We start from the raw sequence: 27,318 nt of genomic DNA, 5'->3' as shown, positions 1-27,318 counted from the left end.
ACTGATCAATTTCAAGCAGTTGAAGTCGTTTAAACTCACACATCTCACTCTTGAAGACAGTGATCGAGTCTAGAGAGTGGAAACACTTACTTCCTGAAGTCTGGACAGCATGAAGACAAAAAAGGCTGTGTTTTCTATCTCAGCTGGTGTAGAGGTAAGACCTGGCTGTGAATCCATGCTCTTAAAGCGTTTTAACTAATTTACCAGGGTAACCGAGCGCTCAGAGACGGAGGTTGAAGCCGATGAACACAGTATAAATGGCGGACCGTTGGTTCATATCGGGAAGCCGGTGTTTTCTGGTGTAAATCCACTCTGACACGCTTGTCTTTGAAAGCTAATAGACGTTTAAATTGAATAATAATGTACACAGGCGGATCATAAGTAGATACAACTAGTATGTTTTGAAATCGTGGCTGGAGGGAGATCAGTGTTGATCTCTTTCAACACGTCAACATTTCAAAACGCTGAGCTGAGAGTCTCTCACGTAGTAGAGCAGTGTTTCCACTCTGTACGCGAGCGGTCACGTGACGCTGACGGCGGCCTCTGATTGGTCACAGTGTTTGAGGGACCGTCTTTAGCACTGATGCTAGCGGTTTTGAAATAATAACAACTTAATGCTTCGGTGTTATAGCTTCAATATGTGCTATACAATATTAAAATGTTTAATTGTCACGATTTGGAATTTAAGCTAGTTATGGTTTTACACATATTGGTCTTGTATGGAGTTTTATTAACAAGTTTAGCATGGAGCCCTATTGAATTTCTTTCACCTATACCTAGTTGTACTCTTGACAACATCAGCAGAAGTGGCTCCCTCATTATTACAAAAATCATGATATTAATTACATGGCAGATCTAATAAATATATGTACTTAGAACAGACATTACTTTATGAATATATTTCAACAACAAATAAAAGTCAGTGTCAGAATTATTTTAGTGAGATTCATACAAATATTAGGTCTAATAACATCCTGAAGCAAAATTATATTTTGCACATTTTTTGTAGTTTTTGTATTCATTGGGGTAATAAGAACTGTTGATTTTAATGGCACTAAAAATAGGTTTCATTTCCTTCTTTCTTAAAAAAAGAAGAACCCCACACATTCTTGAGGTCTCATGTGATTTGCCATAAACTGTAGACTGAGTTATGAGAACAGAAGTTCAGGCCAAACAACAACACGAACAAACAAATGACTCCAAAAACCATTACAGACATGTTTCTCAAATTGCTCAGAACCAAGGAAACTCCAACAGAAAACAATCCTGTTATTAATGTCACACCAACAACTCGTGCACCATGTGTTCAGTGTGTCAGTGTGTTAACAAGTCTTATAATTAACACATTACTATACACTAAAGATATTACATTTTCTTTAAAGTCAGTTAAAATGTCTCTAAAAGGGATTTTGGCAATGTGGAATAAAGAAAGTTCCTTTTGTCAGTTCAAACCACTCGCTTTTTAAACTGCATTGACTGTAGAAATTTACACTAATGTCTGATAATGCAACACATTTTCAATAAGTCTTTTGCAGTGATGTAGGCCTACTTGTACTTGTGTAAAGTATAAAGCTCTAATGTATTAAAATATTGTCCTACTCACAATTTCTCCGTACACCCCAAGATATTCTTTGATGAGAAGCAGCAAACCCCAAAGTTCACCTGAAGTCGAGGAACTGGAGGAATCAATGCTTGATTCAGTGTCATGGAAATCAGAGACACCTGGAGACTCCAGTGAACCTGGAGACAGAAAATAACAGTTATAACCAGGGCTTGATATTAACATTCGCCAAATGATATTAACACCCGCGTTGGATTTCAGCAGTGGCGTGTAACGTGGTCACTCCAACTAGCCAGTTCGACTGGGTTAAATTTGATATACCTATTTTTCAATTGTAGTCTTTTAATAAAAAAAAGCATCTGAAATATAAACTAAGTTGTCAAATTTTTTATTTATTTTTCGATGCATATCAATACTGAAATATCTGAAACGCTTCCTATACAATTTTTTTGCAGAATAGATACATGATAAAAACTGCGCTTTCTCTCTCTTCTCTCCGACAGCGAGTGACACACAAACCCGCCTCTCCTCACTCACTCACTCATTTAATTTGCTCTGGATGAATATTATTGGTGTTACAGGGCTTGAAATTCGGCATGGAATTGACCGTTCACAAAGACCCGCCCCCCTTAGTTACTGTTGCTATGTCCGACAAGCTACACCGCTCTCACGCCACACCATGATCTCACGCAGTGAAAAACACATCGCGGAGACAACACGCTGACAGACACAGACCAGGTTACTTTTCGGTTACTTTTGATATTAAACATATTAAACAAAGTCTCACCTTTCAAATTTGGTCATTTTTAAAAAATAAATTTAAACAATAAATACTGTTTTGTGGCTCTTTAATGTGTCTGACAGATCGCTGTAGAGCCTCAGTTAAAGCCGCTCGTGAACCGATCATCTCTTCCTTCTAGTTAATTTATAGCATCAAATAAACATGAATGAACATCAGAAGGAATGTTGTTTTAACCGCGGAAAGACGTCAGCACACTCCGCTTCTCAAGTTCAAATCCTCCAACGTTAATCTACTAACTCTCCTGACTGCTTTGTCGGACAAAATGGCGGATGGCGAAGTATGATTGGTCAGATCACCTGTCAATCAAGCTCCCTGCGAAGGGTCAATTGCGTATAATTTTACTCATTCCCGCAAATTTTGTGCTCAAACCCAAAGTGCACGCAGATAAAACCTCCTTTCAGTACTAAATAGAGTTCTTTTTCACTGCATATTGCGCTTATACAGTCAAATAAACACAAAATAATGTCAAAATGCCGCTCTTGGTGAGTATTCATGTAAGTCAGTTGTGTTTTAAGTGAACGTAAACAATTGAGAAAGAAAACACGTGTAACAGTGTAATGGATCAGTGCATCAGGTCTTAAAGTGACAGCAACCTAATATTGAAATCATATTACAAATATCTATATGGCAGTTTTTCCCCATGGTATCGATGTAAAAATTTTGGCTAGTAACCTTGGAAAACCAATAGCCACAGTGGCTGGTGAGCAAAAACATTAATGTCAAACCCAAGACATAATTAATTGAAAAAAAAAAATGTTTTAAATCACAAACCTGAAGATGGATCCATTTCAAAGTGAAAGCCGATGTCCACTGGTTTCTCCAAAATAGCATGAGGCCCCTTTTGAATCTCCTCAGCGTCCTCAAACCCAACTTGTGCATCTTTATTTCTGTTGAAATGGCCTCCGTCCTCTTCAAGACCCGCGTCTTTACTGTGGGATAAATCTTCATTCGTATTTAATTCAGAATTCGAAATCACTTCAGATTCGTTGTGCTCTTCGTGCATTTCAGGACTTTCAGGAGGTGCGATCATTTCGATGTTACTGTCCAAACCCTTCACCTCTTCAGAGTCAATTTTCTCATCTGGGGAAAAAAGTGCATACAGATCTTTATTATATCATTACAATGTAAAGCCTGACATATGAAATAATAGTCCGATTTTTTTGTTTTGTTTTTAATGGAACCGTTTATTGAAGACTAAATCTAATCTATATTTGCAGGTGTGTTTTTTGTTAAGTATCATTTTTGATACATCAGGCATTTATGGCTCATATAGCAGCTCAATTACAGCAAAAAACTGCCCAAGTTTATTCAAATATGCAATTCGGTGCAGATTCTGGTATTTATATGGCCAAAACTTTAGATGAAATTCTGATGCTTATAATGTAAATCAGTGAATTCTTTATAATAGTATATAATACTTATTAAAATGATATAAATATCAGTCGTCACTCTGTATCTGCCAATAATATGTCTTAGTAAGATGATATTTAAATGCTTAGTTTTATTTTAAGCTCTGTAGTCTTAAAAAACATATAAAGCAATGCAGGACATGATGATTGACAGATGAACAAATAAACCTTCACCAAAATCCTGATGATCATATTTGATACTCACTGATTGACTGAATAAATGATGTCTGGATAATCAAGTAAACCTAAGTTTCTTCAGTACAGTATGTGTTCATCTTGAAATATTACTAACAATATAAGTTATTGTTACGTTTACTTCATAAAAATCTGATTTTACTGCAAAAAGCACAAGCTGAAGGTGGATGATTGAGCAATTACACAAAGACTTTTACTTAGTAAAAAAAGTCTAAACTATCAATCAGACGAATGAGATTGTGTGCGACAGGTTTATCAGTGAAGTTTTGATCATTTAGAGGCCTTAGAAATGCATGCATCAAATATGATACAGTAGGCTTTATAAGGTTAAAACAATTTTAACAGCATCTGATCTAAACAAAACCCTGAAATGACTCACTGAAACAAGCAAATGCATATAATTAGTGGATCGCAAAGGCAAGCATTGCTGTTAGTACTGCTAAATCTAGGGTTAGATATTCAAACAAACACATAAACATGTATAGATGAAACTCGAAAAATTAGAATATGGTGGAAAAGTTCATTTATTTCAGTAATTCAACCTTAAAAGGTGAAACTAATATATTATATAGACTCATTACATGCAAAGTGAGATATTTCAAGCCTTTATTTGTTATAATTTTGATGATTATGGGTTACAGCTTATGAAAACCTTTTCACAATATTCTAATTTTGAATTTGGGGTTTTCATAAGCTTTAAGCCATAATCATCACAATTATAACAAATAAAGGCTTGAAATATCTCACTTTGCATGTAATGAGTCTATATAATATATTTGTTTCATCTTTTAAGTTGAACTACTGAAATAAATGAACTTTTGCATGATATTCAGTTACCGTTCCTCACCGGTTTCAGATGCAGGTTGCTCTTCCTCGAGCAGTGGGACGCTGTCACTGGCCGCTGAATACTTCTGTCGCAAAGAGAAAATGATCTCCTGAAAAGCGTCTAGGATGGCAGCCTCAACATCATACATTTCTGGCTCCTTCTGCCGTCCACGTTCCTGAGCTTTCCGCTCCCTTTCGTTAAACATGTCTTCAGTCGCATCGAGAAGGGTGTTCTCCGAGGACTCCATGATCTGGTCTAGTGTGCGCTCGATCTCCTCGGTATCCGTCTTCAGCTCTCTCGCAGACTTCATCTCTAGATCCAGGTCAGAGAACATGGCTTCGATTTTAAACAGGTTCTTCAGTCCGAAATACGTCTGCATGCGCGCCGTTTCCTCGTCCTTCAAGTGATCTCGTAAAATTGTGAGTCTCAGTACGCTATCGCTGTATTCGGGCTCTTCGGGAGGGAGACCAACCTCTTCGCTTTCTTCTTGCTCTGTGGTGTTTTCGCTCAGTTGGGAAACAACCAAATCATCGCTTTCAGGTTGAGGATTTGAAGCTTTAGGTTCATTCATGTTTTCTGTGAGCGAAAGAAGAGCGTTCTCATCCTCCAGAAGCTCTTCGGTGTCTTCCTTCTCATCCTCTTCCTTCTTGTCCTCGTCCTTCTCGTCCTCTTCCTTCCCGTCCTCTTCCTTCCCGTCCTCTTCCTTCCCGTCCTCTTCCTTCCCGTCCTCTTCGTCTTCAAGACTTTGTTCTTCCGATTCCAGTGTGTTTTTCAGTAGATTCACAAGTTCGTTCTTCAACTTGTCAATCTGCTCGTCCGTTTCGTCAAGTAGAGTTGCAGTTTCTTGGCTTTCTGAATCTAACTCCCTACTTTTGGTTGCATTTACTTCGTGAATGGATTCGTTCGCTTTTTCGATCTTGTTTGTAAGTGCGTTCTGAGGCTCGTCGTCTGCAGGGTTTTTGTGTGCATTTTCATTCTTGTTCATGCTGGCCTTCTGAAGAAGCTTTTCCTTTTCGTTTGTGTCGAACTTCTTTGGATGGTGTTCCTCTGTGTTTTCACTTACATGCATCTTGTCCACATTTAACGGCGGCTCAGATGGGACGACTTCACGTGCATCTGAAGCGGTTTTAGCGTCTGGCGGCAGATGAGAAATTTCGACATCAAAATCACTTTGTGCATGCATGATCTCAAGACCAGCTTGTTCAACTCCGACATCTGCAACTGAAAGCGAATCTTTGGTGAGTTCTTGAAGGGATTCGGGCACTTCATGCTCATCCTCAAGAGTTGTGTAGTGGTTATCTTTATCGTGTAGCTCTGTTTGGGCAGGTTCTTCACGTACTGCATCTAAACCTGCTGTTTGTGTTTCAAGTAGAAGTTGTGAGGGCTCCTGAGGCTCAAAATCAGAGTCACTTTGGTTGTGCAAAAGCTCAGAGTAATCAGTATCTGATGGTTCTGTTTCGACGTCTTCTAAAATAACATCGGCATCTTGACTTATTGAAATATCTTCGAGCCCTTTATTTACTGCATCTTTAGTTTCCAGTGTTGGTTTTGATGAGACATTTTCCGTCTTTGGCTGAAAGATATCAGTCTCCTCCTCAGTAGATTTTAAATGTAATGTCTCGGTTTCAGGGGCTTTTACAGATTTGGAATTGACTGATTCTGATTCAATAGGTAATGTTGATTCTGAACTGACTGACTCTGATTCAATAGGCAATGTTGATTCTGAACTGACTGACTCTGATTCAATAGGCAATGTTGATTTTAAACCTAATGGCTCTGATTCAATAGGCAATGTTGATTTTGAATCAACTGACTCAGATTCAACAAGCGACATTGATTCTGAACTGACTGATTTTGATTCTAGAGGCGGTGTTGATTTTAAACCTACTGGCTCTGATTCATTAGGCAATGTTGATTCTGAATCGACTGACTCTGATTCAAGAAGTGATGTTGATTCTGAATCAACTGAATCTGATTCAAGAATTGATGTGGATTCTGAATCCACTGACTCTGATTCAAGAAGTGATGTTGATTCTGAATCAACTGACTCTGATTCAAGAATTGATGTTGATTCTGAATCCACTGACTCTGATTCAAGAAGTGATGTTGATTCTGAATCAACTGGCTCTGATTCATTAGGCAAGGTTGCTTCTGAATCGACTGAATCTGATTCAAGAATTGATGTGGATTCTGAATCCACTGACTCTGATTCAAGAAGTGATGTTGATTCTGAATCAACTGACTCTGGTTCAAGAATTGATGTTGATTCTGAATCAACTGACTCTGATTCAAGAAGTGATGTTGATTCTGAATCGACTGACTCTGATTCGAAAGGCTCCACTGATTCGGTCTCTGTTACAGAAGACAGTTGAGATGAATCTTCATTCTGTTGTTCTGTTGATTCCTCCGTTAAATTCTCGTTTTCTATCAACAATGTGCTTCCCAACAGCACATCTATATCATAGATTTCAAATGTATCAAGGCCAGTCTCAAAGCAAACAAAATCGGTTTCCTGAAAGAGAAAGAAAGCTTCACGTTAACCAAACGTCACGTCAAAAATGGACCAGGCAATATTAACCACATGAACATACCTCAGTAGGAACCTCCAATTCTTTTTCAGTATATATATGATTTATATTAAGATAGTCCTTTGGGAAATAACCAAAGTGGTTTCCAATCTATGCAGAAAGAGGAAGAAGAAATAGATTTCAGTATGATTTACAATCATAAAAACAGCAAAAACAAATCAAGCCAATAAGAAAATAAAATGCACAAGAGACCAATCTACAAGAATTAGAAAATATGCACAAAACCTGTCAGATAATATTTTCATATACATTTCATTTGTCCATGCATCTATTTAAAAAAATATTTCCAGCAACCCTTTACAATAATGTTAATTATTACTTAGTTAATGATAATTTCATAATTGTATCTGTTAATTTAACATTAGTCAATGCACAGTGAACTAACAATGAACAATAGTATTTTTATAACGTTGAAAATGTATAAATGCTGCAAAACACATGGTTAATTCATGTTAGTTAATGCATAATGTAACTATTGAGACCTTATTGCAAAGTGTTACCATATTTCCTCTATCATTCCACAGAAATGCATTAAAAACATTAAAGAGGGAATAGAATTAAACAACACAAAGCACAGATAAACACTTGGGAAAAGTCTATTTTAATAAGATGTGTATCATTATATATATTATATCTTATTTAAATTTTCATGGAGCATATATGGTAATGCATTGTGGTTTGGAACATTTTAAAAGAAGAATCAAAACATTTACGATTACAATAAACCGTACATTTGCTTTGTTTTGTTGATGTTAGTATTTGCTAAACACATTTCTCTGCCATTGAAGATTCATGCATGCCCCAATAAATCAGTAAATGTAGAGTGTTATGCATCATATGCATAAAAAAAAAAAATCAATCAATAATTATTAAGGTTACTTACACTGCCAGCCCACATGTCCGACCTCTGCCCTGAGAGTTTATAATATACATATATTGTCTCTCCTTTCTTGAAAGAGAGAAACCGACAGTCTGGCCCGATGAAATCCTTAGCGGCCTTCCCTCTGACGAGAAGCACTACACACACACACACACACACACACACACACACACAAAACATGGATGAAAACACTTGTTTCAAATACGTATATGTTAAGCTTTTTAAATCTAGCATTTACTTTAAGGCAAGAACAAAACAGTGTGAAATTCAATCTTACAATGTGCATTTTAACTTCTGTCTGTATGACTTAAAATTGAATGCAATGGCATACATAACACTGATGAATAATTTTACATGAAGCATTTTTCAGGGATTTAACAGTGTCCTAAAATAGCCTTAATTCTCCTCACGCAAAAATATCATTTTAATCTCTTACTAATAATTTTGAAGTGAAACACGACCCATTCACCCGATAAAGCTGCACTAGGAAATATTTTGCAGTAGTAAATGAAACATCACTGCATGCATTATCTACATGGAGATCTTTTTATTTGTTTATTAATGGTGTGACCACACCAGGATCAACAGTGCATTTAATAGGTCACCAGTAATGGGATATTATTATTGAATATGGGTGAACCTCTCTTGCATTTCAAGCGAGAATTTATCGTTGGACTGTTTGGCTGAATCATGGATGGTAAAATTTGATCAAGAAAAAATAATCTAAATTTTCAAATATATGCTTGTAAGTAGGGCTGTAAACGATTAATCGCAATTAATCAAATCCAAAATAAAAGTTTGTTTACATAATATATGAGTGAATACACACACATTCATGTATATATTTAAGAAAAATTTGTTATTTATAGGCCTATATAAAATAGTTATATTTGTATATAATATAAATCATATAAAAATGTATATATGCAGTATATAAATGCAAATATATACATGCATGTGTATACACAATACACATAAATATTATAAATATACATGATATATATTATGTAAACACAAACTTTTATTTTGGATTTGATTAATCGCGATTAATCGTTTACAGCCCTACTTGAAACATGTATTATATTTCAACATCTCAACAACATTAGCATTATGTTTTATTATTATCATCATCCCATAAATCTCCGGTCGACCACTAATGGACGGTGCACATTTCTTGTTTAGTATTTTTACTAAATGAAATGTAAATAAAATCTGTAAGTCTACAAAAATGACAGAATGTGTTTGTTTCAAATGAGCAAATTTCAGATCAGATTGTGATCAGATTTCTGGTCCAGCATGGAAATAATTGTGTGTGTGTGTGTGTGTGTGTGTATTATTCTTATCAACGACTCCACTTTCTAACGATCGACAGTCATTGAGGAAAAAACAGGTCAAACACAGTTCAACCCAATTCATTACAACGGAATCCTGTTGTTTGTAAATAACGACCTTCCCCCAACGGTGTGTTTTACATTAGAACAGCGTGAGATATGAAACCAGGCCTTATTTTTAGCATGAATAAGTGTTGCATCACGTGACCACATCATATTAAGAGCATAAAACACAGACTCCAGCTCTCATCGAGCATTTATCCCATGCACGGTTTTTTTTAAATGTTGTTAGCTCGACTAGCTAAAACTGAGCTCGGTATCAACACACTGGATCTTCAAGGACGCCACTCGTTATATAGACCCTCTATGCACCATAAAACCCAGATGTTTTTTTGCGGTTCCAGAATGTCACAAAGTTACAGGATGCGGCCTTTATGACGTCAGCAGCACTGAAGTTGTATGGTCAGCATCCTGATACTAGTAAGTTAGTGTGATAGAGATACTCACTGCTACATTCTTCATCGGCGCATCGCTTCAGGTCGGAGAAGCGCCGGTCCGCGTTGCTCGTGTGAAAACAAGCGCACAGAACAAGCGTAAAAACATAATAAAAATGTGTGTTTCGTGTAGCCATGCTGGCAGCTGTTGATCTGCCGACACGTCAGCACACCCGAGGCGAGCTTGAGCTGCTTCTGCTTCTTCTTCAGCGAGGAGGAGAAAAGACTGGAGTCATGTTTCACACACACACACACACACACACGGCGCTTAAAGAGATAGCAGCACCAAAACAACAGACCCTGGGCTCTCTGGTCACGTGTCTTCATGCAGAGGGTCTTTACTGGGGAGGTTCTGGTGCTTAATAAAAGCTTTGCCATTAATTATTTTGTATTATTATTATTACTACTATTTTATTTGGTATTATTTATCGTATGTATTTCATAATAAATAATGTGGGGGTTGGGACATTAAAACTAAGAGATTTATTTGAGGACAGCTTCTAAAACAGCTCGAAAATACATAGATAAATGGATTGATGGACGGATGGGATGGACGGATATAGATAGATAGATAGATAGATAGATAGATAGATAGATAGATAGATAGATAGATAGATAGATAGATAGATAGATAGACAGACAGACAGACAGATAGACAGATAGATAGATAGATAGATAGATAGATAGATAGATAGATAGATAGATAGATTATAGATAGATAGACAGACAGACAGACAGACAGACAGACAGACAGATAGATAGACAGATAGATAGATAGATAGATAGACAGACAGACAGACAGACAGATAGATAGATAGATAGACAGACAGACAGATAGATAGACAGACAGACAGACAGACAGACAGACAGACAGACAGACAGATAGATAGATAGATTATAGATAGATTATAGATAGATAGATAGATAGATAGACAGACAGACAGACAGACAGACAGACAGATAGATAGATAGATAGATAGATAGATAGATAGATAGATAGATAGATAGATTATAGATAGATTATAGATAGATAGATAGATAGATAGATAGACAGACAGACAGACAGACAGACAGATAGATAGATAGACAGACAGACAGACAGACAGATAGATAGATAGATAGATAGATAGATAGATAGATAGATAGATAGATAGATAGATAGATAGATAGATAGATAGATAGATAGATAGAGACTTTTCATCCTCCTTCAGATCCAGAGATAGATAAATAGGCCTAGATAGATTTTTAGTAAACTTACTAAAACAGTTATTAAAACCTGGATCAGATCAGTCAAAACGCATTATAATTTTCAGATAAATTCCATTTTATCTAAAGTTAAATATATTAAGCCAGGGTTAAGTGTAGCTAGTATTAAAATGATTCAGATCATAAATACGTGGATTAACTTGTTCTGCACGCGCACCTCCAGCACGCGCATAGTTCGGTCTTCTTCCAGAGAAATCCGCGCACTCGTGTAATTAAAAAAATAACCGTCATTTCGTTTTGCTGACTGACTGACTTACATTAGTTTCTCGACCTCTTTATAGAATTGCTTATAATTGATATACGATAGTAAATAGTGTAATTTCAGAGCGACTTGACAACACGTCTAATTGAAGAGAACATGCAGATAACCGAGAAGTTTTTGTTTAACGTTAACTTACTGAAGAGAAGCACGTCGTCCCGCTGACGTTACTTCAGTGGTAAGAAACAAATATAATGTTATGCTATAGTTAGTCACATAATTGTTCTTTTTTTTTATGTTAATTATATATTTTAATTCCCGTATTGTCTTTAATACTCCACAAGACGGTTAAGTACTGATTATATTGACGTCCATTCAACCGTTTTCATAAGGTAGCTATTTCGTATACCATATGGGATGCGGGAGAATACGTAAAAAGAAGAAAAAAAATCTGCAAACATGAAAGGCAAAACTGTTTTCACATAATTTAGAAAATCTTTCACTTCTCGAGAGCGCAATTTATCTATTAATCGATTAACCAGCCTGCGCGTTCTCTGTGTTATTGTCCGCCCGTGCGGCAGGTGGCGCTGTCATACTAGCTCAACCTGAAATTGACATAAAATTACCTATGAAAATTACTTGAGAACAGAAGGGAAATGGATAAAGTTGTTAGTATAAACAAATATGTTAATGAGTACTATGTTAAAAACTCACACTACTCATTTCTTCAAATATATACAGATGGTTCGAAGAGTATCAGTGGCAGTTCTTGGGAGTTTACAATCATTGGAACTGACATTTTAATAGAAATCATGATCAGGTTATACAGTTTATGACAGGTGGGAATAATAATTCGATTTATGTGGGTTCCAGCACACGTGGGAATTCAAGGTAATGAGGAAGCAGACAAAATAGCTAACGTTAGGATCGCAACCTGCCATAAAACCAAAAGAAGAAGAAGAAGATGACGCGAGCAAGTAGAAGTCAATGAAATTATATTTAATTATAAAATATTTTATATAGAAGTTCTGATAAGATGTCAAATTTTGTTTTCTTTTTTTAAAGAATACAGGGCTTTTAAAAATTATTTAAAAGTATAGGGAAAATATAAGTTGTGGGTATACTCCAGTCCAGAGGTGGCGGTAATACAACAACAAGTTGTCAACCGCCAGATAAAAATAGAAGAAGAAGAAGACGACGCTTGTTTTGACGAGGAACTGTTTTTTTCACACGTCCACGTGTTAGGTTGAAAATGTATAATTGATTTAATTCACACACAGTCTCCACAATTCTCTCGAGAGGAAAGCAAGTCTCCATAAAGCAGCCATGGATGATATAGAGGCGGATGATTTTCCGAGATATCGGGAACTGCTTAAATCGCCCGTTAACCTCCAAGAGTGGACGGACGAGAAAGGTAATGTTCCGATGATTTCATATTAACTCGTTGTTTATGTTGTAAAGAAATTGGATATCAAAACGAAGGCAATGATCACTGCAGATTAGAGTGCAACACCAGGGGACCGAGAATGACACAAACACAGAAGTGCAGTTCACTCAAAGTCAGCTTTATTGTGCTCGTGCCATAGTTTATAAGTCTAATGTCTTACTGAAACCAACAAATATAGAATAGCAAGTCAATATAGAAAAGAAAGGAGAGCTTCGCTGAAAGAGTCCATAGAGAGACAAACAACTCCATTCATAATTATACCAAATTGTTGCTCCTTATGTATAATAACTAACACATGCCCAATGAGTGTGTAACTAAACAGGGTGTGATAGACAGAAAATTAGATGCAAACATTTATCCTAACTTAAAGTTTTGTTTTCATGTTTAGGAGTTCCCACAGAGATCTTCTTCGCCAAGTCGAACAGAAAGTGTCTGAAGCGGATCAGAGACGCGATGCTGCTTCATAACTGGCAGGAGGCTGCGGTTTATTACAACTCTTACATTCAGACACTGGAGGCCAGGAATAGCATTAAAGTGCATCCAATGTCTTCTGAGGTACAACAGCCCTTTAAACTCGGTCAAGTCCACTTATAAGCTGCTTAGAGACTTTTTTTTTTTTACGAATTATGAAATCAGTTTTAAAATGTTTGATTCACTTTTCTAGCATCGAAGAAACATAACATATGCATTAACGTTATCTCTATTGTTACACTGTTCATTGCATCTACAGCCTGTCACTTAAAGTTGCTTCTAGCAACATATTTAATCAATTCATTAAATCACCGTCCGCATATAATGCAACAAAGATTATAAAAGTAAACAGATTTAAATAGACCTGCCAATCTCTGTGTAGAAATAAAGTAATGATGCTGCCATCTTTCTAAAGTCATTTTTACATTTTACCCCAATAGTGAATTACTCAGTAAATATACATTCATGAAATGTAATATTAAAAAAAATATTCTTCCTATGAAGTCTTCCTTCAGAAAAAAATATTAACAAATAAAGAAAGAAAATTTGAGCCTGGAAAGTTGTAGAAATTTGGACGATTTGACATTGATTGACCCCATATTATGCGCTTGGAAAGTCAATACAAGTGGGTTGTTACCAGGTCTTGTTCAATATTATTTATTAAATGCGTTGTATAAGGATTAACATTTGTTTTGTAAGTATTTTGGATGCGTACTTGCTTTTTTAGGCCGTGCATTTTTATTATCATAAAACCATGAAATCATGTTCGGCCTGACTTTGTATTTTCCTGTTGTATTCTCCTATTTTGTTTTTGTTACTGTCGTGTGTGTGTGTGTGTGTGTTTGCTACTGTACGAATGAAGTGTTTCTCTGCTGACTGCATACTTCTGTCTATTAGATCACATGGAGAATAGGCACAGAAATTCTGCGTCATCTCCCTAACGCCACCGCTGAAGATTTCAACGCTGTAAATGAACAGTTGAAAAACAATGGAGTCAAAAACTTCTCGATGGTATGAATTGCATTGCATCACGATGGCATCATGTTTTTTAATGTATATATGAACTAAATTAAACTTCTTTAGAAACTTCACTGAGCTTACTTAAGCCGGACTGCGATGCTATTCTCTTCTGGGAACAAACTTTGTTGCATTATTTTCCTGTTATCTCTGTAAAGCTGCTTTGAAACACTCTGTATTGTAAAAAGCGATATATAAATAAAGCCCAAACCTCCCCTTTACAACATTTACACTGCATTCAAGGCATGCATTTTAATCAGTATGTCATGTGAATGTTGTAGATCTGTTTGGAGCATTGCTTTCATCTCTTATTAAACGGGGAGACGGAAGAAGCCAAGCGGCAGCTGTCCATCGGAGAGAGCTGGAGATATGGCAGCTTCTCGATTGCTCAGGGTGACACCAAAAAACTCATCCGTGCCTACTGTGGTTTCCTAGATTACTTGAACTGGTCTGCGAAGAAGTCCTCTACAGCTGGAACCGGTAGGAAGATATTTGAGTTATGTTGAACAATTAACTGACAATAAAAAATGGGTCTTCCTAGCATCTATATTAAAGGGCACCTATTATGCAAAATTCACTTTTACATGGTGTTTGAACATAAATGTGTGTTGGCGGTGTGTGTACACAACCACGCTGTAATGATAAAAATCCAACCAGTGTTTTTTTTTAAATCCCCATAAATCATAAGCACTGTCTCAGAACGAGCTATTCTCAGAATCAATGCAATGTGACGTAGAATTGCACAGGCCCCGCCCACGACTGTTGATTGACACTGCAGTTTGAGCATAGACCCGCCCTGAGTGAGCTGGACACAGGCCCCGCCCACGACTGTTGATTGACACTGCAGTTTGAGCGTAGACCCGCCCTGAGTGAGCTGGACACCGGCCCCGCCCACGACTGTTGATTGACACTGCAGTTTGAGCGTAGACCCGCCCTGAGTGAGCTGGACACAGGCCCCGCCCACGACTGTTGATTGACACTGCAGTTTGAGCATAGACCCGCCCTGAGTGAGCTGATGGTTTCGACGCTGGAGCAGCTGTAGAGCATGTCTCCGAAAGCGTTTGAGGCGTTTTGTTTTTTGGATGTTAGAATAAACATAGCAGTCTTCATTTACTCAAGGATTAATCAGTACAACTGCTCACGTGATCCAGTTTACAGTCTCCGGAGCGACAGGACTAACGTTACTGATCACGGCAGAAATGATGTGAGAGCGAGCACTTTATGACAGCTCGAGCTCATCGACTCGTTTTACAGATATACAGTTTACCAGTTTATAAAGCACACACTGAAAAGGTGTGTATATATTTGTTTACTGTTAGTTGTAACGAGTGTTTTGTGTACTTCGCTGTGTAACGTTATGTTCCATTAATGAAAGGGAGAGAGAGAGAGTTTATGGATAAGTTTATGGCCTGTGTCCAGCTCACTCAGGGCGGGTTTATGCTCAAACTGCAGTGTCAATCAACAGTCGTGGGCGGGGCCTGTGTCCAGCTCACTCAGGGCGGGTTTATGCTCAAACTGCAGTGTCAATCAACAGTCGTGGGCGGGGCCTGTGTCCAGCTCACTCAGGGCGGGTCTACGAACTTCTTATACTGTGTTTATTCCTACAGTGATTTTCTGCAGTAAAACTAACGCTTCATATTTTGTGTGATGTACAATAAACTTAATTGAACTCATCAGTATATTTTGGTCATCATTCAGACGGGGTCTACTACAGCAGGCTTGTATTAATAGTGGAGCAGATGGCATATATAAGTTATAAACGTAATTAAATTACCTGTTCTATCTCTATTCAGCATATATTCTCTAGCTCCGTCGACTCGAACACCGTTACTGTGAGTTTCTGTTTTGATATTATCATCTTTCTGTGAGATTATTGTCCTTGCTCTGAGGCGAGCTGGTTAGGCTCCGCCCCCTGTGCGTGGAACCGCATCTCATTAACTATTAAAGGAGACACACTAAAACGGTGTGTTTTTCTCAGCCCCCAAAAAATGACAATTTAAACATGCTGTAAAAAATTATCTGTGGGAGGATTTTGTGCTAAAACTTCAGATACACGCTCTTCAGAAACATGCCCTTTAAACGATGGAACACAGTTTCCCGTACAACGCCGTAACTCGCTGCCTAACTACCATAGTTACGATGCATGATTGAAGAAATCAACTAGCTAGCTAGTCACGACTGTTTCCCGAAATCGTATCGTCGCAAATTGGTCGTTCAACCACGTTGGTTAATGATGTCACGCAGGAGTGGAGTTAAACTTCTTTTAATTAAACCGTTTGAGATCTAATTAATATAAATTACAGACATGGCAGGCGAGGACTATTTCTAATTTTTCTCAGTTATTTCGCTTTACTTCCAGGTTCAAGATTATTTTATATTATTAAGCGGTTGTGCTGCTTCATATTTTTATGGAAGCCTTTTTATTTTTTAAGAATTTTTTGATGAATAGAAAGCTCACAAGAACAGCATTACAACAAATGTCTTCAGTGTCACTTTTGATCAGTTTAATGCATTCTTGTCCATGTTTCTGGTGTCAGATGAGGCGAGCAGAAACCACGAGATGCACAGCTACTTCAGATATGCTTCTGTGACCCTGAAGGACGTCATCAGTCAGCCTGGAGTCTGGGACCCTTTTGTGTTGAGTTACATTAATGTGAGACACTATCTTACCGTGTGCGATTTGACGATTTTCTGTTTAAAGGGTTTGTTTAGACCAAAACTCTGTGGAACACACAACATTTGACGGCTTACACTTCAGTCTATTAGTTACACACAGCTATTATATTATTCAGAATATAATGCACAAGTCTAATGTTGTCTATATGTGTCATCCGCTGCAGATGCTGGAGTTTTACAACGATGAGGACGGCGCTCTGCAGATTCTGGAGAATTACGCTTACAACAAGGATTTCCCAAAAAATCCCAATGCTCATGTGTACCTGTACCAGTTCCTCAAGAGACACAACTTCCCAGATGACAGACTCATCGGTTCATTAAGGGTATGAAATGGTTCTGCCAATCAGAATATACTAGAAATAAAGTTTCTGATTAAAATGATTAATTTTATTCTGGTTTCTGTTGCTCAGATTCTGCGCTCTTTAGTCCCGAGTCATGAACTGATGCTGGATCTCTGCTCTCTCCTGGTGAGCAGCAGTACGTATGAAAACTAGACATTTTTTAATGGTTTTTAACATGTTGCTGTGTGGTTATAAGGATGTTCTGGGTGGCTCGGGATCCTCCTTCACTGTAAAGTCCGGGGACACACCAAGCCAACGTCGGACCGTTCTTTGAGCGTCGGCCGACGTAGTTTTCCCGGTGTTGGCTCTAATCTGACGCCGTCTGGTTTTTTTGGGGGCGTCGGGCCGTCTGTGAAAGAGGGAACTCTGATTGGCTGTTCAACTTAGTGAACGAGTCAGTGCACGAGAATAATAGAAAAACAGCGAGCAAAGAGGTCAAAACGGTACAGATAGAAGTCTGTTCTAATGTTACGTCATCTTACCTGAGTGTTCCTTGGCGAATATTTCAATATTAGCATGAGCGGAGTGGAATAAAGAAAGTGTTTAACAGGACTGATATCCAGAACGGTAAGCCTGCACTGCTTTGTTTATGGTGTGTGTATCTGCAGTAGGGCTGTCACTTTTGTGAAAAAGCCTTTTCGATTTAAGACATAAGTGTTCATTGAATCGATTGTAAAATCGATTTTCCATGTCTAAAGACGTTTCCATTTTCAACGCCAAATATAGGCCAATCCACGGACAACTAACAGGCATTAGGACGAACGTAAAGAGGGCGCTTGAGACGCACAATATTTCTGATGATTTATTGGCATGAAATTTCGTGTACAATTACAAACAGGAGTGTAACATTCTCGAAAAGCAGAGTGGACTGCCATAACATCAATGATAAACATTACTGCAGGCTTTAACATGGCTGTTTTCACCATTAGAAATGTCAAACAAATGTCACCTACGTAGCCTGTAGCCCGAGTCTGTTAGCTATCTGTAGCCTATGCTTGAAATGTTCTAAATACTGGCGACACCTTATGCAGAAGTAAGCTATAATTTGCTGTCATGTGTGTTTATCAGAACCTGCAGTTGCCGTGTGATGCGCGTTCGCTGCGGGCGTATCGTGACGAGCTGGACGCGCTCTGAGAGAAAGCGCCGTTCAGACAGGGCACGGCATTCGCGGCGCTATGAGACCCATTCATTTCAATGGCTTGCGAGACATTCTGTTTTGTGAAAGCAGCTCTTTTGTTTTTACCTCCAAAACACACCAACAATTGGTCAGATCTATGCCATTGGACTGTGCGGTTCAATGGCTGAGCCATTCAATAGGCTACTGATAGCGCGAGACATTTTGTTGCTGGGTCGACCAAGCGGTGCGCACGCTGCGGTCAAAGTTCAATCGCGCAAATCGCGTTGTATCTGAAGAGCAACGCTGAACCCAGCCGTTAAAATCGATTCCCTATTTTCATTTTCGAAACTTGTGTTGGTTGGTCCGATCGATTGTGCAATCGATTTTCGAACAAAAAGTGACAGCCCTAATCTGCAGCGTCGGTTTCCCTTTCTGAATGACGAATATAGATGAATATATCTGCAGAAATAGACAGTAGTCTCATTTACACGCAGGCGCAGAACACACGGTAGCTGACAGTCGCCTGTAGTCTCTCGTGTGTTCAAGTGCAGCTTTTCCCCCGACGCGAGGCGACAACAGTCGGCTTTCATCAGCGCTAGTTCTTTGGCTTCGGTTTGGTGTGTCCCGGGCTTAAGTCTGTTGTTGCATTGCTAGTTTCATCACCCACCAATAACTGTAATGTATAAAGGAAACAGCTTTGATTTTAATCAGTTTCTGCTTCTTCTTCTTTTCAGGACTCATGAGCGATCTAGAAGAAGCTTTCAACGTTTCAATGGACCTTGTGGAGTTTTCCAGTTGGAAAAGTGACACGAGGGCTTGGTCCTGTCTTCTGAACATTATCAAGTTACTCAAACGGAAGTAAGTTGCTGTTAATGTACTTCTAAAAAAGTAAGTAGTTTCGGGTCAAAATTGCATTGTTGAAAGAAAAAACACAGAAGTCACATTGGTGTATAAGTTTAAAAATATATATATATACTTGCATTCAGAAGTGTGTAATACTGAAACACTTACAAACATGTATTTTTGTTCCTTTACATTCAGTGGTATTCAGAACAAAACAGGAATGAAAAATATAAATATAAAACAAGCCTAAAATATCTACATGCAGCGTGTTCTTCTGAGGCAGCTTAACGGTTTAATGATCTACAGCAATATAGAGAGAGCTTTGGTAATAAGCAGTGTTGGGGAAAGTTACTTTTTAAAGGAGTAATGCAATATTGTAATGCATTACTTTTCAAAATAACAAATTGCGTTACTTAGTTACTTTTAAAGAAAAGTAATACGTTACATAATTTTTGCATTACTTTTTCTCACCTGGGCTGGGCTTGTTTTTTTTATAACAAAAAAGTTATAGGAATATTGTGATTCCGTTCCCGGAAGAAACTCAAGACTACAATGGAGGCGTTTCAGAAACACTGCAGTGTTTCCCCTACAATGTATTCAGTAGCGGCGCAGCGCCGCCGCTGGAATTTCAGCGCCACTGCAAAATCTTCACATGATCAGTAATATGACCAGGGTTCCCACGGGTCCTTGAAATCCTTAAAAGTTTGTGAATTGGAAAAAAAGATTTCAAGGCCCTGGAAAGTTTTTGAAAACGGTCATAATAGATACAAGTCCTTGAAAGTGCTTGAATTTATTTTGTGCAAGAAGTTTTCTGAAAAAAAATCCATATTATTCCCTCCGGTCCGCTAATGTGTTACTTTGGCAACACTTTGTGGCCTATACGTACTAGCTTGCTTGATTTACGTTAGTTACGCGCATTTACGCGCTTCGTTAAAAGAGCAGTTCACTTGAAAATGAAAGTTAGCCCATGATTTACTTCTCCTCAAGCCATCCTACCCTTTATATAGGGAGCTATACAGTTGGTTACAGGACATTACAAGTTTTTATTTTTTTAACGCCTCCAAATGGCACTTTTCTCACTTCAAACATTTTTTTAAAGGCTTCCACTTTTAATGTGAAATGTGAAAATAAAATAAAAAATTTATATATATATATATATATATATATATATATATATATATATATATATGTTCAAATGAAAAAAAAAAAGCTCATAAAATTGTTTTATTGTATTATTGAACAAAAATATATTACATTGTTTTTTCTGGGGGGAAAAAAGAAGTTGCATGTCAAGGCTTTGGTCACTTTTGACCGCGACAGAGCCAAGTGTGACCCCTAAATGAAGATGACCAGAGGGCTAGGTCCTTGAATTTTAGGCTATTGGACCTGGAAAGTCCTTGAAAGGTCCTTGAATTTGAGGTTAACCAATGTGTGGGAACCCTGTATGACATTCACTTACACACTGTAAAAGCACAACAGTAAAAGTAGACGCCTCCGTATCAACACGCGACCGTTGCAACGTATATTCACATCAAATGTTAACGCAGAGGAACTGGACACTGCAGTTCACAAAAGCCGGTAACCTTTGCCGGTTAAACATGTCATTCACACGCTTTTCTGAGCGCAAACACCCGATGCGCACATGCACTAAAAGCCTGTCAATCAGCACCTAGTTACTGGGATAAGTTATCTTTCGAGTCTTTTTGCGCTAATATACTGTCAAATACATACAAGGTTTACATAAACAAAGTTGGTTATGTCTAAAGTGAAAGAAAACAGAAAATGTAGAGAAAATCTGCTCGTTAAATGCGTGTATATTAGACGCGTCGTGTTCAGGTCTTAAAGAGACAGTAGCATATACCAGTAATAGTAAACATGATGCTGCTTGTCCTTAAAGTGATAGTTCACCCAAAAATAAAAATTATGTCATTATTTACTCACTCTAATGTTGTTCCAAACCTGTATTCATTTCTTTCTTATTTACTCACTCTCTAATGTTGTTCCAAACCTGTATTCATTTCTTTCTTGTGCTGAACACAAAAGAAGATATTCTGAAGAATGTGGCTAACCAAATAGTTGCTGGTCCCCATTGACTTCTATAGTAGAAAAAATATATACTATGGAAGTCACTGGGGTACATCAACTGTTTGGTTACCCAGATTCTTCCAAATAACTTTTATTTTCAACAGAAGAAACTTATTTGGGTTTAAAACAAACAATCAGGCCTTGAATCTGTTGATGGTATGTCATATTTGTATGTCTCAAAATGTCCATTTCTATCCACAAAACTTGTCAGAAGTCATGGTTTAAGAGGTAATTAAAAAAAAAAAAAATCTTCTGGAGGTGCATGCCCCCGGACCCCCACGCGTGCGGCTTGGTAACAACCTCCGGCACGTAACAGCACCGCTGCTGGAGAAATTTCTAGGGGAAACACTGCACTGACACTGATGTAGAGAAGAACTGGAGCTTTTCAGGCTCAAACAGCGACATTACACACTATTGAAAGATGAACATGTGAAAAATCATCATCCTCTCTAATGTTTCTTCTGATGTTGATTTATATTTATTTAGAAAGCGCAAGGACTTTGTATTGACGGAATGGGCCGCCAGACGATCGCTGTGGTTCTCCTACCACTTCAGAATCAATTTAGCCAGGATAGACGTGGTGGAGAACGTCAGTCTTCTGCAGATCAAGAGTGACTTTTTAAAGGCTCTAGGTGAACGCTGTAAGTACATGATTATCTTTTTACAGATGAAATGAACAAGTTTCCATTTGGTGTAGGGCTGTAGCTATCGACTATTTTAGTAATCGAGTATTAATCTATTATTCTGAATGACAGTATCCACACCGGCGCGGTGACTGACAGCCGCACATTCTCCTCAAAACATGTAAAGTTGATAATTCTGCGAATAATTTCGAACAGATATGGCGACAGAGAGGAAAATCTGCGGACTGCAGCTTTAATCTTTGGTCTCTTCTGTACGATAGAGATGCAACCGCTGCTGTAATTTCTTGAACAATAGTATGTGCACGTCAAAACATGCAAACTCAGTGCAAGGGCTAAACTTTTATCTTGAAATCGCGATGAACAACAATTTGCATATATTTCAGAAAGATATGAATGTATTCTCCTGTGTTGTGAAACGGCGCACACTGCGTGCAGATGAACGTTATAAGACACACAAACTAACTCGCAGCACGCAGAGATGGAGTTTGAGAAACCCGAGACGCTGACACGCATATAAATGTTGACAGTGCAACTGTGAAACACGCGTCCGAGGTTTTGCGTTCCCAAATGCACGCTATTGGAAACCTAAACAAACAGCACAAGCAGAGACTGAGTATGTGTGGAGCAGCGTTTACTGTGAACGGAGCTGAGGTGCTTTTAACAATCTGCACGCATGTAAATAATTAAAGCGTCGTGCTTCTCTGTGAAAAAAAATTAATAAAAATCAGCGCATTTATTTGTGATATTTTTTGGTTTTAAGTAGATCACATAGCCTTAGAAAACGGTGTAATAATGCGGTTCACGGATTCACGTCTGTATATGCAGCGCCACTTCCGGTATTTTGCCGATTACTCGACACGGGTGAATTGCAATCGAGGATTTTTTTAAATCGAGTACTCAACTTTAATCGAGGAATCGTTACAGCCCTAATTCAGTGTCTTCAATAGAACCAGAACAGAAACCTTTGGGTCTCAGTTTATGTGTGGAGTCTGTAGTGTGTGCAGTGGCGCCTCCAGAAATTTTTCATAGGGGTGGCCAGATGGGGCCACTTAAAATCTTGGGGTGGCACACCAAAACTATAAACCATAATTTCAGAATTGTATTCTACTGTTGTAGTAACCCATACGGAAATGTAATATATGACATATCCCTATATCGCTAGTGACGCCGTCATATATGTTAAATATAAGACAATATATTGCTATCACATATACATATCTCTACATATATGTTGATATAGGTTTTTAACATATATAAATTTTCCATATTAAATGAGTATATTGACATATATTAATGATGTATATTATTATTATTTATATAATACTGTATGTTTTGACCATATATGTCACCGATATGTTTAATTTATATATGCCAAACTATTTACTATTTATTTCAAGTCTACAGATCAAGTCTACATATCCACATTTCATTTCAATTTCTATCTCATTATCCACATTTCATTTCAATTTCTATCTCATTTTCGAATCTTTTATAAATAAAATGTATTATTTATTATTATTTTACCTCTTCTTGACCAGCTCATAAAAACAAAACAAATACTACACAAATTCTATTTGAAAACTGATAATTATATATGTGACATGTATGTAAAAAAACACTAAATACATACCGGTACATCAAATATATGGGCTGGTTTTATATGTCAATTGTTCCATTTTCTAATAGGTTTTATATATGGGTATATATATTTTATATATGTGGATATATTTCATATATGTATATTTCATATAGGCTATGTACATATATTACATTTCCGTATGGGTAAACCGGCCTGAAGAAAACTATCAGAAAGACTTAAGGAAACTCCTACTGATATACTTTGGTTTATTGTGTTATATTTAACGGACATTGCATCACGTTGCATGAATTTCTTAAATGAAATAAACAGAGTTCACAAGCAGGTTAATAATAATACACACACTCCATTTCATCATTGCAAATAACACATAGCTTATGACTCGACTGACAAAACTAGGAACTAACAGACACATGAAGTAAACTAGTGTGTAGTTTATAAAGTCCAACCTTGCACTTGTTGAAAACAATCTAAACTCTGTTTTTATGACGCAGCTCTTATTGATGCGACTGACCAGCAGCGAGAGATGTGAGACTCTGCTGGTGGTGACGTAGCTCCGCCCGCAATATCACGCACACAAATGCGAGTGATGCAACAGCCAATGTCGAGTTTTCCCAATTAATGCATGAATTTAACAGCATTATTTTAACTCTGTTACACATATACATGCACCAGCTAACGACGTTAGCTAGGTAACTCTTGTCAAAACATGTCAAAGACGCATCAAAAAGCTGTTGTAACAGTATACTGTAACCATTTGGCACTTAAAAAGCAAGTCACGACACATAATTCCCCGTCTTCTTTTACTAAAGAATATTTTTTACTTATTTACTTACCGGTAGTCTTCGTCTTCTTTCTTAACTTCTTTTAAAATTGTTGACCGACGGGCACGCGCTGAGCTGTTGCTGTCTGAGCGCGCAACAGCAGCATGTACGGAGGGGCGGGCTACTGTGTGCGATCGAAAGTCTAGATCAGCTTGCCTGCCTGGCTGTGCATTAGGGATGAAATGCATAACTGATGCTACTAAATTTTTTACTGGCCATTGGGGTGGCCAGTGGGGTGGCCAGTGGGGTGGCCAGGATTCGGCCAGGGGTGGCGCCATTGAGTGTGTGTTCAGACCATTCCTGACATATTTAATAAGTTCCTGAACATTTTCTTTTCTTTTCACAGTTTTAGAATACAGAAGATACACTGCATACTTGAAGAGTATATTTGAAAATAAAACAGAGGGATGCGCATTCAGGAAGAAGAAGACATCGGCGAAGAAAAGGATTCAGGAGAAGAAAAAGATGGAGAATGAGTTGAAAAGGTTGGAGAAGAAGAAAAAGATGATGGAGAAGAAAAAGATGGAGAAGAAGAAGAAAAAGAAGATGAAGGAAAAGTTGATGGAGACGGAAGAGGAAGATGTAGAAAAAAATATGAAAGCGAAGAAGATGATGAAGAAGAAAAAGAAGATGAAGGAAAAGTTGATGGAGACGGAAGAGGAAGATGTAGAAAAAAATATGAAAGAGAAGAAGAAAAAGATGGAGAATGAGTTGAAAAGGTTGGAGAAGAAGAAAAAGATGATGGAGAAGAAAAAGATGGAGAAGAAGAAGAAAAAGAAGATGGAGAAGGAAAAGTTGATGGAGACGGAAGAGGAAGATGGAGAAAAAAATATGAAAGAGAAGAAGAAAAAGAAGATGAAGAATGAAAAGTTGATGGAGACGGAAGAGGAAGATGGAGATAAAAATATGAAAGAGAAGAAAAAGAAGATGGAGAATGAAAAGTTGATGGAGACGGAAGAGGAAGATGTAGAAAAAAATATGACAGAGAAGAAGAAAAAGATGGAAAAGGAAAAGTTGGAGACGGAAGAAGAAAATGTAGGAAAAAATATGAAAGAGAAGAAGAAAAAGAAGATGGAGAATGAAAAGTTGATGGAGACGGAAGAGGAAGATGGAGATAAAAATATGAAAGAGAAGAAAAAGAAGATGGAGAATGAAAAGTTGATGGAGACGGAAGAGGAAGATGTAGAAAAAAATATGACAGAGAAGAAGAAAAAGATGGAAAAGGAAAAGTTGGAGACGGAAGAAGAAAATGTAGGAAAAAATATGAAAGAGAAGAAGAAAAAGAAGATGGAGAATGAAAAGTTGATGGAGACGGAAGAGGAAGATGTAGAAAAAAATATGAAAGCGAAGAAGAAAAAGATGGAGAAGAAGAAAAAGATGATGGAGATTGAAAAGTTGATGGAGACGGAAGAGGAAGATGTAGGAAAAAATATGAAAGAGAAGAAGAAAAAGAAGATGGAGAATGAAAAGTTGATGGAGACGGAAGAGGAAGATGTAGAAAAAAATATGAAAGAGAAGAAGAAAAAGAAGATGGAGAAGGAAAAGTTGGAGACGGAAGAAGAAAATGTAGAAAAAAATATGAAAGAGAAGAAGAAAAAGAAGATGGAGAAGGAAAAGTTGATGGAGACAGAAGAGGAAGCTGTAGAAAAAAATATGAAAGAGAAGAAGAAAAAGATGGAAAAGGAAAAGTTGGAGACGGAAGAAGAAAATGTAGGAAAAAATATGAAAGAGAAGAAGAAAAAGAAGATGGAGAAGGAAAAGAAGATGGAGAAGGAAAAGTTGATGGAGACAGAAGAGGAAGCTGTAGAAAAAAATATGAAAAAGATGAAGAAGAAAAAGAAGATGAAGGAAAAGTTAATGGAGACGGAAGAGGAAGATGGAGAATTTTTCTTGAAAAAGAAGACTAAGAAGTCTAAATGCATTGTATAAAAAACATGTAAAATTGGGATTTTTCTAGATTTGTACCAGACAGCGTTCCAGTTGTCCATGTACGACACAAGACGACTGCTTTAAATACTGTGTATCTGCTCATGTTGAGCTTCACTTTGAATAACAGTTTTTCTCATTCACATTGGTACATTTCTCGAGTCATCCTTAATATTTGCAAACCAGTGCATTTCTCAAAAGACTTTGTACAGACAAACATTTGCACACACTGGATTAAACCGGCAAAAGCCAGTAACTCAAAATCTTTAGTTCATCTTTCAAATGTCAGTGTTTATGTCAATGAACAGATCAGTCCCATCAGAATGACAAGTCTTTGTTTCATTAGTCACAAGATAGTCAAAATGTTTTGTCAATATAACAGTGTCAGTTTTACCTGATGTAAACTAATGGCTGCAGTCGCTGTATTGAAAATGCTCAAGCCTGCACTTCTTCTGTATAGCATATATACATTTTAAACAAAAAAAAGTTTCATTAAGTTAAATTTCTGTCAGGATTGGGGATTTTTCCTCCGGGTCAGTTTCTCTGGATTGTGGAGTTCCTCAAGGCTCAATTCTGGGACCTATTCTCTTTTCTCTGTTTTTGCTGCTTCTAGGCCAAATATTCAAGAAATATGGTATATTTTATCACCTATATGGCGATGACATTCAGATTTATTTACCGATTGGAGCTGGAGGATCAAGCCCTAATTTATCCCTGGTTGCTTGCTAAAGGAGGTGACTAGTTGGTTACAACAAAACTGCTTGCAGTTAAATGCCAGC

General features: G+C 37.6%; 2 protein-coding genes across 5 annotated transcripts in view; one reads left to right on the top strand and one right to left on the bottom strand.

Annotated features, from left to right (window-relative positions):
• mia3 (MIA SH3 domain ER export factor 3) overlaps window positions 1-10,347 on the bottom strand; it is a 29,660-nt gene extending 19,313 nt beyond the window's left edge. For all 3 annotated transcript variants that reach the window (XM_079639528.1, XM_079639529.1, XM_079639530.1), the window contains exons 1-6: window positions 10,100-10,347; window positions 8,265-8,398; window positions 7,385-7,471; window positions 4,815-7,305; window positions 3,135-3,443; window positions 1,604-1,740 (exon numbers count right to left, since the gene is read on the bottom strand). In XM_079639528.1, coding sequence (XP_079495654.1) covers window positions 1,604-1,740; window positions 3,135-3,443; window positions 4,815-7,305; window positions 7,385-7,471; window positions 8,265-8,398; window positions 10,100-10,223 — 3,282 coding nt within the window. In that variant the 5' untranslated portion in view covers window positions 10,224-10,347. The remainder of the gene's footprint in view (window positions 1-1,603; window positions 1,741-3,134; window positions 3,444-4,814; window positions 7,306-7,384; window positions 7,472-8,264; window positions 8,399-10,099) is intronic.
• Window positions 16-27,032, top strand: LOC307012638 (uncharacterized protein). Of its 2 annotated transcripts, XM_079639534.1 has the most exons (11): window positions 16-154; window positions 12,832-12,965; window positions 13,387-13,553; window positions 14,367-14,480; window positions 14,768-14,966; window positions 17,024-17,139; window positions 17,327-17,485; window positions 17,573-17,639; window positions 19,355-19,478; window positions 22,035-22,189; window positions 24,960-27,032. In XM_079639534.1, exons 2-11 carry the CDS (start codon window positions 12,878-12,880, stop codon window positions 26,540-26,542), a joined length of 2,772 nt encoding a protein of 923 aa, XP_079495660.1. In that variant the 5' UTR covers window positions 16-154; window positions 12,832-12,877; the 3' UTR covers window positions 26,543-27,032. The 2 variants fall into 2 exon arrangements, with proteins under 2 accessions (XP_079495660.1, XP_079495659.1); XM_079639533.1 differs by lacking the exon at window positions 16-154 and having other exon boundaries at window positions 12,687-12,965.
• Window positions 27,033-27,318: the final 286 nt, after the last annotated feature.

Source organism: Phoxinus phoxinus (genome assembly GCF_949152265.1).
Source record: "Phoxinus phoxinus genome assembly, chromosome: 16".
NCBI classification, from domain to species: domain Eukaryota; kingdom Metazoa; phylum Chordata; class Actinopteri; order Cypriniformes; family Leuciscidae; genus Phoxinus; species Phoxinus phoxinus.
The sequence above is the reverse complement of the archived record's forward strand: the minus strand, read 5'-3'. Positions and strand labels throughout refer to the sequence as shown.